Genomic DNA, 12,123 nt, shown 5'->3' on the forward strand with positions numbered 1-12,123 from the left:
GGCAGTATTATCACATATCCCAGAGGAGACATCCAGCGTTTACTGTTGGCTACTTCATGGACCAGATAATTCTATTCCTCTGGACTGCAACTTCGCCATCCTTTATTTACAATGGCACTAATATATCAAAGGACATGTTTTGTAACAGGGAAACACAATAAACGAGCATATTTCTCAGTCAGAAAGTGATGATATGAATCTGTATCTGACAGCATTCTTTAGATGGACTTATCAGTTGTCTGGTTTTCTGTCTCCTCCCACTGAAAGTGAAACCAGTCTCTACTTTACATTTATCTTACAGAAAGAACGAGGGAGCAGGTCGTCCACTCTGTTTGAGCTGTTCAGGACTTTGTGTTTTATTGTTGTAGAATTTCTGTAAAATGGCAGAGGCCAGTGTTTCAGTGGATCAATTCAGCTGTCCAGTTTGTCTGGAGCTACTGAAGGATCCAGTGACCGTTGCGTGTGGACACAGTTTCTGTAAGGTGTGCATTAATAGCTGCTGGGATCAGGAGAATCTGAAGGGGGTTTATAGCTGCCCTCAGTGCAGACGCTCCTTCACTCAGAGGCCTGTTGTGGGTAAAAACACCATGCTGGCTGAAGTGGTGGAGAAACTGAAGAAGACGGAGCTCCACACTGCTTCTCCTGCTGGACCTGGAGATGTGGAGTGTGATTTCTGCACTGGGAGAAAACTCAAAGCCCTCAAATCCTGCCTGGTGTGTCTGGCCTCTTACTGTGAAACTCACCTCCAGCCTCATTATCAGTCTCCTGCCTTTAAGAAGCACAAGCTGGTCAAAGCCTTCAGACGCCTCCAGGAGCAGATCTGCTCTGAGCATGAGAAACGGCTGGAGGTTTACTGTCGCACTGACCAGCAGTGTATCTGCATGCTGTGTACCATGGATGAACATAAAGGACACGATACAGTATCAGTTGCAGCAGAACGAGCTGAGAAACAGGTAAGAACTTACACTGCTTCCAATTTGCTTCTGTTGCTATTCTACTTCTACTTCAATTACGTTTCTACTACTGCTAACAAAAAGTAAAGTGGGGCTTAACTTTCATGTTTTCATAAATTTAGCTTGTATCCTTGAAGTACAAGTTTGTCTTTTTGCATATCATGTGGTCAATGTTGTGTTTTTGACGTAACATGCACTTTCCCATATAAAGACATTAAACTCTTACAAGTCACTGTTCTTGCTTCTGATAAAAACATGCTGGGATTTCTGTCAAATTGCACATTCTAAGTGTTCAATCCAGCATCTTTTGTACAGCCTGAAAATAAATTGCAGCAAGAAACTTTGTTACTTTTGCAGAATCAGTTGGAGGAGAATCAAAGGAAATGCCAGCAGAAAATCCAGACGAGAAAGAAGGAGCTTGAGGAACTAAGGAATGCTGTGGAGTCTTACAAGGTTTGGAGCAGAGCAGAAGTATAAGAGCTTATTTTAAAAAGATCCAATTTCTAGACAAGCTGATTTCAAGAAGAGCTGGTATCTAACAGTGCTGATTTTCAAAAGAGCTGATTCCTAGAACAGCTGATAACCCTGGACCTGTTTGGTGTCTGAAGTTTTGCTTCTTTAGTTTTAGCACTGGAGAGACGAGGCTAAAGTAACTAACAAGTAATAGATCCTTATACCCCACCAATTAGCCTGGTGCCGAATGCCTAAATCATCACTCGCTCACTTCAAACCGTGTGGAGTTGTTTATTCTCTAATAGACTCGATTATGTGGTTGGTTACACTGTCTAACACTTATCTATGAACGTGAACTAAAGTACATCACAGCCTGAATAGTAGCCTAAATGTTGTCCATACATCTTTCCATGTTTGTATAGCTTTTTTCCACCTTTCAGATCAGGCGTCAGACTGATCTGACTGATTCAGCTGCTTCTACTGACTTTTCTCTTTCTCTGCTGTATCAGAGCTCTGCTCAGGCAGCACTGAAGGACACTGAGAGGATCTTCGCTGAGCTGATCTGCTGCATTGAGAGAAAACGCTCTGAGATATCAGAGCTGATCAGAGCTCAGGAGGAGGCTGCAGTGAGAGGAGCTGAAGGAGTCCTGGAGAGACTGGAGCAGGAGATCTCTGAGCTGAGGAGGAGAAACACTGAGCTGGAGCAGCTCTCACTCACTGAGGACCATCTCCATTTCCTCCAGGTAACAGCAGCGTTAGTTTCAGTACCACATGCCTTTAACATTTTGTGGGCTGCTTGCACAGCTGACTTCTAACCATCGCAACTTCAGAATGGTTTAAGATACAGAAATGACACACACATCACAGCAGTCAGCAGACCCTGCCCTCTCTCGAGTGAGATTATTGAAAATGTGAGAGCGTCAGTCAGTAATCTGGCTCGAAAAACGTCCCAAAATCCACTGATTATATTTCTCTGATTTTAGGGTTCATATCACAACAAAGAGACACAATAGACACAGGATCACATGATCACAGTAATCAGCAGAGCTCACCCTCTCTTGTCAACATGATTTCACCCAGCTGCACAAAAGTATCAGCCAGTAATCCAACTCAAAATCCACTCCAATCTACTCCATTATATCCATCCATTTACATCCCCTACTACATGTGTTTTGGTCTGGGAATTTTCCCTGTGTCCCAAGTGAATCAGAAATCTGCAGCTAAAAACCCATCAAATGCAAACCTGCTGGAGCATGTGGGGTCTATGCTCTCTGCACATGCTTTGTTTACTCTCTCAGAGAGTGAGGGGAGGGGTGGAGTTAGGTAACAGAGGGTTGTGTCCCAGTAAGTAAGACTGGGTCTGTTCCAATTCAAAATCATTTTCTCAAAATGAAAGAAATCAGGAGCTAATAAATATTTAACAGATAAATAATAATAATAAATATACTACTTATAATATTCAGTTGTCTTTCAATTTATGTTGATTTGAAATATTAAAACAGTGGGAACACTTTATTTTGAGTGGTACTTTGTAGATGATTGATAAACTTAACAAAGTAACAAATCAGTGAAGTAGCAGTAGTGAAGCATCTACATGTTGAATATCTCAAAGACTTACTGTTTATACATTACCCTCACTAAGTAGATGTATTGTTCTTGTTTGTAACGTCCAGGTGGCCTGCTAGGCCATCTCCGGCCATTAGGAAGGGTCAGAGAGCCAGGATGCGGGTAATTAGGGCTGAGTGGTGACAGCTGTGGGCACCTTATTTAAGGGGAGCTCACACGTTGCTCAGTCTTGAGTTCATGCTGCAATGTGCACATTGCTCTGACTCAGCGGTAACCACGGTAAAACTGTCTCTGGTTTTGAGCCTCAACTATTGCCTCTTTTGAGGTACTCCCCCATATAAGTTTAAAAACAAATAAAAAAAAATACATAAAAGAATAGGAATTTCAGTCCTTGTCTCGGGGCACTTCTACTAAATAAAGAAAAATACCCTTCTGTTTGTTTGAGAACCTCTCAGTGAAAAAGTGAAGAGGATTTTATTTTTATTTTGAGAGGCTCTCAGTGAGTCTAACTTAACCCTTGCCCTAAACCTAACCTCACCCCAAAGCCTAATCCTTACGCTGACCCTAACCTCAACCCAAAACCCAATCCTAACCCTCACCCTGGCCCTAATCCTAACCCTAACTTTAACCAAAACCTAATCCAGTTGAGCACCAGTTACAGGATGGTGTCAGTGTGTCTGTACCAGCTTGTTGAGGATGTTGATATGGTCTGTCTTAGATCTGTTACATGTTCAGTGACCTCTCAGTTGAACATCTACAGATATTATTTGGACACTCCAAATAAAGTGGAAAAACAACAGAATTCAGAAGATTATACTCAAATTTTATTTACACAGTTAATTAAGTCTCTTGATTATCTACTGAATGTATTCACTGCTGTCACATCATTAAGAATAAAATGAAGTGACCCTTATTAGTCCCACAACAGGGAAGTTTCATCTCCGCATTTTAACTCATCCGTGCAGTGAAACACCCACATACACACTAGTGAACACAGGCACTAGGGGGCAGCGAGTACATTTGCCCGGAGCAGTGGGCAGCCCGATCCACGGCACTCAGGGGGCAGTTGGGGGTTAGGTGCCTTGCTCAAGGGCACTTCAGTCACGTACTGTCCGCCGGTGACCTTCCTGTCACAAGGCTTACGACTGCCCTAAAATCATTGATATGTTGTTATGTTACTGAGGGTCTGTTGAGTGTTTTCGTCTAAAAAGGACATTCAGAATAGCGCCACCAAAACAGCTGATGGTAAACATCCAACTCAATAAAAAAAAAAAACCCGGTCTTACTGTCTGTCAGATTTAGCACTCAGCATGAATCCATTTGATCATTTACTTTTACTCAATTATAAGCAGTAGAAGGAGGCACCTTTTAAAACAATTTATGAAAATATTATTTGTGGGTTGACCCTTGTTTTGAAGGCCTGTATAAACAAAAATTTACAAAAATTACTAAGTATACTTTTGATCAAAAATTGGCCAAATTTATATCAAACATTCTGTGAACACTGACATGTCAAATAATGGCATATCTGAGTAGCCCAGAGTCCCTGAAGATCGCAACATATGGTAGCTATGACTGTTTCATGTGAACACTTTATAATTGTAATTAATTAAAATGCCAAAACAATTGCACCATATTTTCTTAGAGTTGTAAGTGTTAACTGAAGAGCGTGGAGGTGTGATTGTAGAGTTTTACTGATACTCTACGATCTTTAACTGTGTATCTCTGTGTAGAGTTTCCAGTCTCTCTCGGCTCCTCCTGGACCTGCAGTCATCGCTGCCCATCCTGTCCACTCTTTCGAGAATGTAGTAAAGTCTGTGTCTCAGCTGAGGGACAAAGTGCAAAAGCTCTGTGAAGAGGAGAACAGAAACTCATCAGTTCATGGTAAATTACTGGAACTTTATTACAGAAATAAAATCTCAATCTCAGTATAAAGAAGCTCTAGCAACTGAAGAAAAATATATTCTGTTGTGACTCTGAGATGTATATATATATGAGGAGTTTCTCTGTACCTTACCAGTTTAATGTAAATGTAAGTCTGTTCTTTTTCAGTGATTTGAAATAACTGTTCAACTGTTTCGACAGTGAAAGAAATCCAGATGATTGAACCTCAAAGCCGAGAGAATTTTCTACAATGTAAGTCTGTTTTACACGCACAGTATAAATCCACTATCTAGTTCAGCCCAGAGGAGGACACGTTCCTCTTCTGAGTCTTGGTTCCTCTCAGAGGTTCTTCCTCATGCTTTCAGGGAGTTTGTCCTGACACTAGCTAGGTTTCTATCCATGTGTTTTTATCTACATTGAATAAAATGACTTAAATGGCACATATGGAAAAAAAAATGTGCTCATAACTTTGTACAGTGGACGCAATTTTTGGCTCCAGATTTGGGAAAGGAGCTTTAGGGGCCTAGTATGCAAAGCTGTGCTGTGGGCCCCCTCCCCGGTTGGCCCCTACCCCTCGTAAAAAGAGGCATTTGCTGTTGTTAAATGTTGTTATTGTTGTTCTGTTGGTCTGAAACGTGTATGTGTCATTGTGTTGATTTGTGTTGGGCTGCGAGGTTGTGAGGTAACCATAGAGAGAAAGTGTATGGCTAGGAGTGACCTGCCTGCTATTCCAGTGGCTTTGTATGTGCCTTTTCTGCTGGTGTAAATAATGATCACGTCACATAGCAAAAACCATGACTTCTCCTGTGTCTCCTTCGCCAAAATGCTACAATATGAGGAGAAGGTGCCCACCGTGGCAGACGTCTTTGCATCGTCCTCCTGACCCCAATGCTATTTATTGTTTAGCTTTAGTATTTATCTTAAATGTACAGTTCACCTATGCAACAGTATGATACAGTAGAGAGACATTACTGGATATGGTAAAAATCTCCATGAACTTATCTTCAGCTTTTCTGACTTTGACTTTCTTCTACATTCGGACTCTACTCGGCAAGTCACAGCAGCTCTGGCCTTGGGTGATTATCACAGCCATGGTCAGAAGCTAATGCGGAACTGTGGTAAGAGAGGTGGGCTGCACGCTAGGCTAAAAGCTAGGGCTGCTTGGCTGCTGCTACCTTGCGTGCTGCTAGCTAATGTTTTCTACCTTGAGCAAACATAAAACAAGCTAGATGAGCTGAGAAATAGGCTTTACAACTTAGTGTGAAATCAGAGAATGCAGTGCTCTTATTCTCCTGGAAACCTGGCTCTCAGACAGCAGGCCTGACTCAGTGATCAGCTCTGAATGCACTCTTTGCACTGCGAGGACTACACAATAGCTTCGGGAAAGAATGGATGCGGTGGCGTCTGCGTTTGTGTGAACAGCAGGTGGTGTTCAGATGTACAGACTTTCAAAAACACTGTTCAGCTGCTATAGAGCTGCTGATGTCAAAGTGCAGATCCTTTTAAGTACCGAAAGAGTTCAGCAGAGTTTATACTGGCTGTTTATGTTTCACCACAAACTCTGTGATCACACTGGGGCTGCTGCACAACGTAATCAATACGCAAGAGACTGTACACCCAGATGCAGTGTACATCGTACCTGGCAATTTCAGCCGCTGCAACTTATGGACTGTCTTCCCCTTCGACGAGGGTGAGCGACATCCTTGACCAAGTCTGCGGCAACGTGAGGGCCTCTTACAAAGCTGTACCTCAGCTGCACTTTGAATAGTCCGACCACATCTCTGTGCCTCTCTTTCCATCCTCAAGCAAGCTCCCCAGTAATTAAAACTGTTAAAGTGTGGAGTGAAGAAACACTGGTGCTTCAGGACTGCTTTGAGAGTATAAAATGTGTGATCAAAACTGCACAGTCAATTTCTAGAGCAACCCTCTCCTCACTACAGGACATTTACCACATCAGTGTAATCAGGAGGGCACTCAACTTCATCAGGGACAGCTGCTGAGCAGCTACCTCAGAGGGAGACCCAGATTCTGCCTTTGCGTGTGAGCCTCCCACCTCAACTTGTCAGTAACGCCTCCACTCATTCTCAGCAAACATTAACTGAGGCTCCACCTCCAACTTCATGTAATACTCAACCTGAGCTTTCCTTTGCAACAGCTTGTCTACGGAAACCACTAAGGAAAAGAAACCCACCAGAGTGCCTCAGTTTGCAAAATGCTAACCGTCAAGAATAGGGGCAAAATAATCAAATGGGTTTAGCAGGGAGTAGAGGTTGTCTGTCCCCTTTGGAAACCTGCAGATTTATCTTCCCACATCATCCCTACAATGCAAAGCAATGCATTCAAATCTTACCATATTTATTAATGTAGCCTTTTATAATACTATTTGTTCATGCTTCTATAGCGGCAGTAAGAAAACACAAAGTGAAAACAAAAACTTTGTGTGCTGCCTCTGCTTTAGTTTCACTTTGATTGTTTTGCTACCTCCTATTAATGCATGTACAAACAGCAGTGGGTTATGAGCCCCTGACGTTGGGCCTGGTTGACTTATTTCAGTAGATCAATCTCGTAAGGAATCTGGAGGTTACATATGGCATAATTCCAGACTACCTGGTAACATTGATCCTGATGAAAGCCAAGCAAGAGCGGTGCTGCCGATGCCAGTCAATAAACATTACTTGTGCATTACCTTGAACTGACAGAAAATAAAAATATACTTAGTCAACCTGTGTACTGTGTATCCACACAAGCTCTTCAGCATTTTCTCCTCTCTCCTCAACCCTTCTCCTCCCCCACCACCCTCTTCTCTTACCACTTAGGATTCGAGAGTATAAAATGTGTGTGATCAAAACTGCACAGTCAATTTCTGGAGGAGCCCTCTCCTCACTACAGGACATTTACCACATCAGTGTAATCAGGAGGGCACTCAACATCATCAGCTCTTCAGGCTTGTGAACGACTCACACATTGCCCCTTCCCATCATTCCGACCGTTTTTACACACACACACACACACACACATACATATATATATATATATATATATATATATATATATATATATATATATATAATATGAGCTGCTCTGTTAGTCAGTGTGTTCTGTCTCTGAGCTTTTACAGTGTAAAATACTGACAAACAATTAAACACAGCAGCAACCAGAAGCTGCTCAGCATTGATTCTCTGTAAACTCACTCCAGATTTCTCAGAGGAGTTTTATGAGTGTGATGTAGAGAGGTTTATTCTCTTGTTCACAGCTGATAGAAACTCAGCCTTCATATCATTTCAGTTACACACTTATATTTAATTTAACAGCTGGATGGAGTTCTGGATACTGTCTCACTCAGTGATGCTCGTTGGGGAGCTGCAGCCATGTTTCTATATTGATGTTGATTCGGGACAATGTCTGCTGTAGACAGTAATAAATAAATACATTTTAGTTAAGTTGAATTAAATTGAACTGGACTGAATGTTCTGTTTATCTTCCTCAGATTCCTGTGAGCTCACACTGGATCCAAACACAGCACACAAAAACCTCCGTCTGTCTGAGGGGAACAGAGTGGTGACCCGCAGTAACACAGTCCAGCTGTATCCTCACCATCCAGAGAGATTTGATATTTGTTCTCAAGTTCTGAGTAGACAGAGTGTGGATGGACACAGTTACTGGGAGGTTGAGTGGAGTGGAGGGGTTAATATAGCAGTGTCATATAAAAACATCAGCAGAAAGGAAGGTACTGAGTGTGTGTTTGGACATAATGATCAGTCCTGGAGTTTGATTTGTTCTCCCTTCAGTTACTCATTCAGACACAACTACAAAGAGATTAAAATCCCTGCAGTGCCCAGCTCCTGTAGAATAGGAGTTTATGTGGATTACAGTGCAGGAACTCTTTCCTTTTACAGCATCTCTGATACAATGACCCTCCTCCATAGAGTCCACACCACATTCACTGACAACATCTATCCTGGCTTTACTGTTTATCCAGGATCAACACTTAAACTGTGCTGCCTAAGTCACTAGATGGGTGATTCCACAATTGAGGTGCCATTTGTGTCCTACTAAGGTTACATTTAGAAATATGTATGTAAAGTGAAGATAAAAGACCTTGTAAACACAGGTAAAATGTCCTTCAAAACAACTTATGAGCACATTTCTGATAAATAGCTTAAAACATTAGTTAAACTTATCAGCAGTTAGAAATGGTCCATTATAACTACACTCCATACATCGTCATTAAAATGTTTCAGAAATCTTAAGATTTTTGCATTAATGTGAGTCCATTTAACATCTCATACTCATAAACATTGTCATCAGTCAACCATTTTAAGTAATGAAAAAGGTATATTTTATTCCCTTAACATTCTATCAACACTGTTACCTCAACACATTTACCCCTCTTAAATATCTGGAATATTCCATAAGTTGCATGCTCAACAAGAAATTACATCTGAATTTCCTAAAAATCAGGAAAGACAAAAAGGGATTTTTCTTTTTATTTTTAGTTTGATAGTGATATTGATGGACAAGGTCACTTAATGTACAACTCTCTTATTCAAATTAAACAAATATCCTTCACATTTTGTGTGTTTTAATTCTATGCTAAAACCTCAACCTTTTTTTCACTTTCACTTTTATAAGAAACGAAACCCCGGGGTTGGGGATTTCATCATCTGCAGTACATACTACAAGTAAGAGTTTCAAAGAATCCAGAGAAATCTCTGTATTTAAGGGTCAAGGCCAAAAAAACAGTATTGGCTGGCTGTGATCTTCAGGCCCACAAACATGATTCAGTAGTGGAAATCACTGCATGGACTCAGGAACACTTCTTAAAAACCACTGTCTGTGAACACAGTTTGCCGTTGCATCCAGAAATGCAAGTTAAAACTCTACCATGCAAAGAAAAAGTCATATATGAACAGGATAAAGAAACGCCGCCACCTTCTTTGGGCCTGAGCTTATTTAAGATGGACTGAGGCAAAGATGTCCTGTGGTCCAACAAATCGACCACTGGGCTAAATAGGTGAGGGACTATCTGGCTTGTTGTCAGCGCACAGTTCAAAAGCCAGCATCTGTGATGGTATATGGGGGCATTAGTGTATATGGAATGGGTGACATGCATATCTGTGAAGGCACCATTAATGCTGAATGATACATGCAGGTTTTGGAGCAACATATGCTGCCATACAGACGACGTCTTTTTCAGGGAAGGCCTTTTTTCAGCAAGACAATGTCAAACCACATTCTGCCCATATTACAACATCATGGCTGTGTAGTAAAAAGTCTGGGTGCTAAACTGACCTGCCTGCAGTCCAGACCTGTCACCACTGAAAACATTTGGCATTGTGAAATGAAAAACACGACAAATGAGGCCCTGAACTGATGAGCAGCTGAAATCCTGTATCAAACAAGAACAGGAAAACATTTCACTTTCAAAACTACAGCAGTGTCTCCTCAGTTCAGTACAGAGTGTTGTTAAAGAAGAGGTGATGAAACACAGAGGTAAACAGGCCCCCGTCCCAACTTTTTTGGAAAGTGGTGCTGCCATAAAATTCTAAATGGGCATGTATTTTTCAAAAAAACAATCAAATTTCTCAGTTTCAACATTTGATATGTTGTCTTTGTAGTATTTTCTTTTTAAAATATGGTTTATATGATTTGCACATCATTGCATTCTATTTTTATTTACATTCTGCACAGCATCCCAATTTTTTTGGACATGGGGTTGTATTTATAAATGAAAGTGTTGGTGTGAAGAATCTTGTTAACTAATTCTCAAAGTAGCCATAAAATGCATGTTCCATCTGTTTGAGGTTCCTCAGTTGAACTACACATTTTTTCTTCAGTAATGTTAACGGAGTATAATTTGTTGGAAACGTTTCTGATTTACAAAACCAGCAAAATAATATGAAAAAAAATTTTTCAGTTTCAACAGTGATTTTTTGACTTTGTACTATGTCAATTAAATATAGAGTTTAAATTATTTGCACATCATTGCATTCTTACATTTTGCACAGCATCCCAAGTGTTTTGGAAAGGATTTTGCAGTTAAACAAATGTTTTACTAGATGGAATGTTAAAAAAAATTAGAAATGTTTAAATCAATTTTTAAAGCAATTTTAAGGTAAGTTTAAAGCAACAAGTCATAAGAGGCCGTGCTTTACAGTGATTTTATCTTGAGTAAGCATGTTCTGGAACTCTTTTGGAAACAAGGCCTCACCTCCACTTTAACAGTTTTACTGCACTCTCTGTCGTCTGGGTTGTTTTAGAGGGATGGTTAATGAGAGGAAATTTCCACTTTCTGGGGAGTGAACCTCATAACACATCCAAGCGGTGCCTCCAAATATAAATGCCCTAAAAAGGAAGATATATAAGCAGGAAGTTCACAAACAGCAGCTTCCTTTGATATGTGCTTTTAATGAATGAAATAAAGTACAAATGTACCATTTGTCTAGTTTCTATAAACTGCATTCTGAGTAAGAAACAGTCAACTGTGATCAAACTAGCTGGGTAAAAAGTGTATCATAAATTATCTTCAGGACAAGAAAACCGAATTATTGGTGGACACTGGGTCATAGAAATGTGCATTTGATGAAGCTTGGAAAGCTATGCACTTACCTGACATGAAACTGAGGGGCTGAAATAACTGATCCGCTTGACCCTTTAAAAGTTGAACCTGCCAGTGGTGCTGTGATAACTTATGTGGGATGGGTAGAACTTAACTTCAAGCTGGCAGCTAATACTGAAAACATCTGGCACATTATGAAATGAAAAATACGACAAATGAGCCCCCGAACTGTTGATCAGCTGAAATCCTGTATCAATCAAAAATGGGAAATCATTTCACTTTCAAAACTACAGCAGTGTCTCCTCAGTTCCCAAACACAGTGTTTTTAAAAGAAGAGGTGATGAAACACAGTGGTAAACAGGCCCCCGTCCCAACTTTTTTGGAATGTGTTGTTGGCATCAAATTCAAAATGGGCAGATTTTTTTCAAAAAAACAATAACATTTCTCAGTTTCAACATTTGATATGTTATCTTTGTAGTATAGCGTTTTTAGAAATGGGTTTTAAGTTGATTTCTAGTACACTAAGTGAATGGCCACTAGGGAGCCTGTAGAAAGAGGCTATGGGTTTAAAAAAGACCCTATACTGTGGTGTCTGCCATGGGCTCTGTGTTGCCATGGGGATCTCAGGGGTGTGGCCATGAGAAGTAGCTCTCATATGCGCAACTCCCAGGTTAAAGGGACATTTTGTTGTGGTTAATGTTTATTAGT

General features: G+C 40.7%; 1 protein-coding gene across 1 annotated transcript; it reads left to right on the forward strand.

The window, feature by feature from the left end:
* Positions 1-325: 325 nt before the first annotated feature.
* Positions 326-8,870, forward strand: LOC118809352 (tripartite motif-containing protein 16-like). The gene is made up of 6 exons (XM_036572571.1): positions 326-953; positions 1,311-1,406; positions 1,916-2,149; positions 4,706-4,856; positions 5,058-5,108; positions 8,344-8,870. The coding sequence occupies exons 1-6, from the start codon at positions 381-383 to the stop codon at positions 8,868-8,870; spliced, it is 1,632 nt and encodes a 543-aa protein (XP_036428464.1). The 5' UTR covers positions 326-380.
* The last annotated feature ends 3,253 nt before the right edge of the window (positions 8,871-12,123 follow it).

The sequence above is a fragment of the Colossoma macropomum genome, unplaced genomic scaffold (genome assembly GCF_904425465.1).
Source record: "Colossoma macropomum unplaced genomic scaffold, Colossoma_macropomum, whole genome shotgun sequence".
In the NCBI taxonomy this organism is placed as follows: Eukaryota; Metazoa; Chordata; class Actinopteri; order Characiformes; family Serrasalmidae; genus Colossoma; species Colossoma macropomum.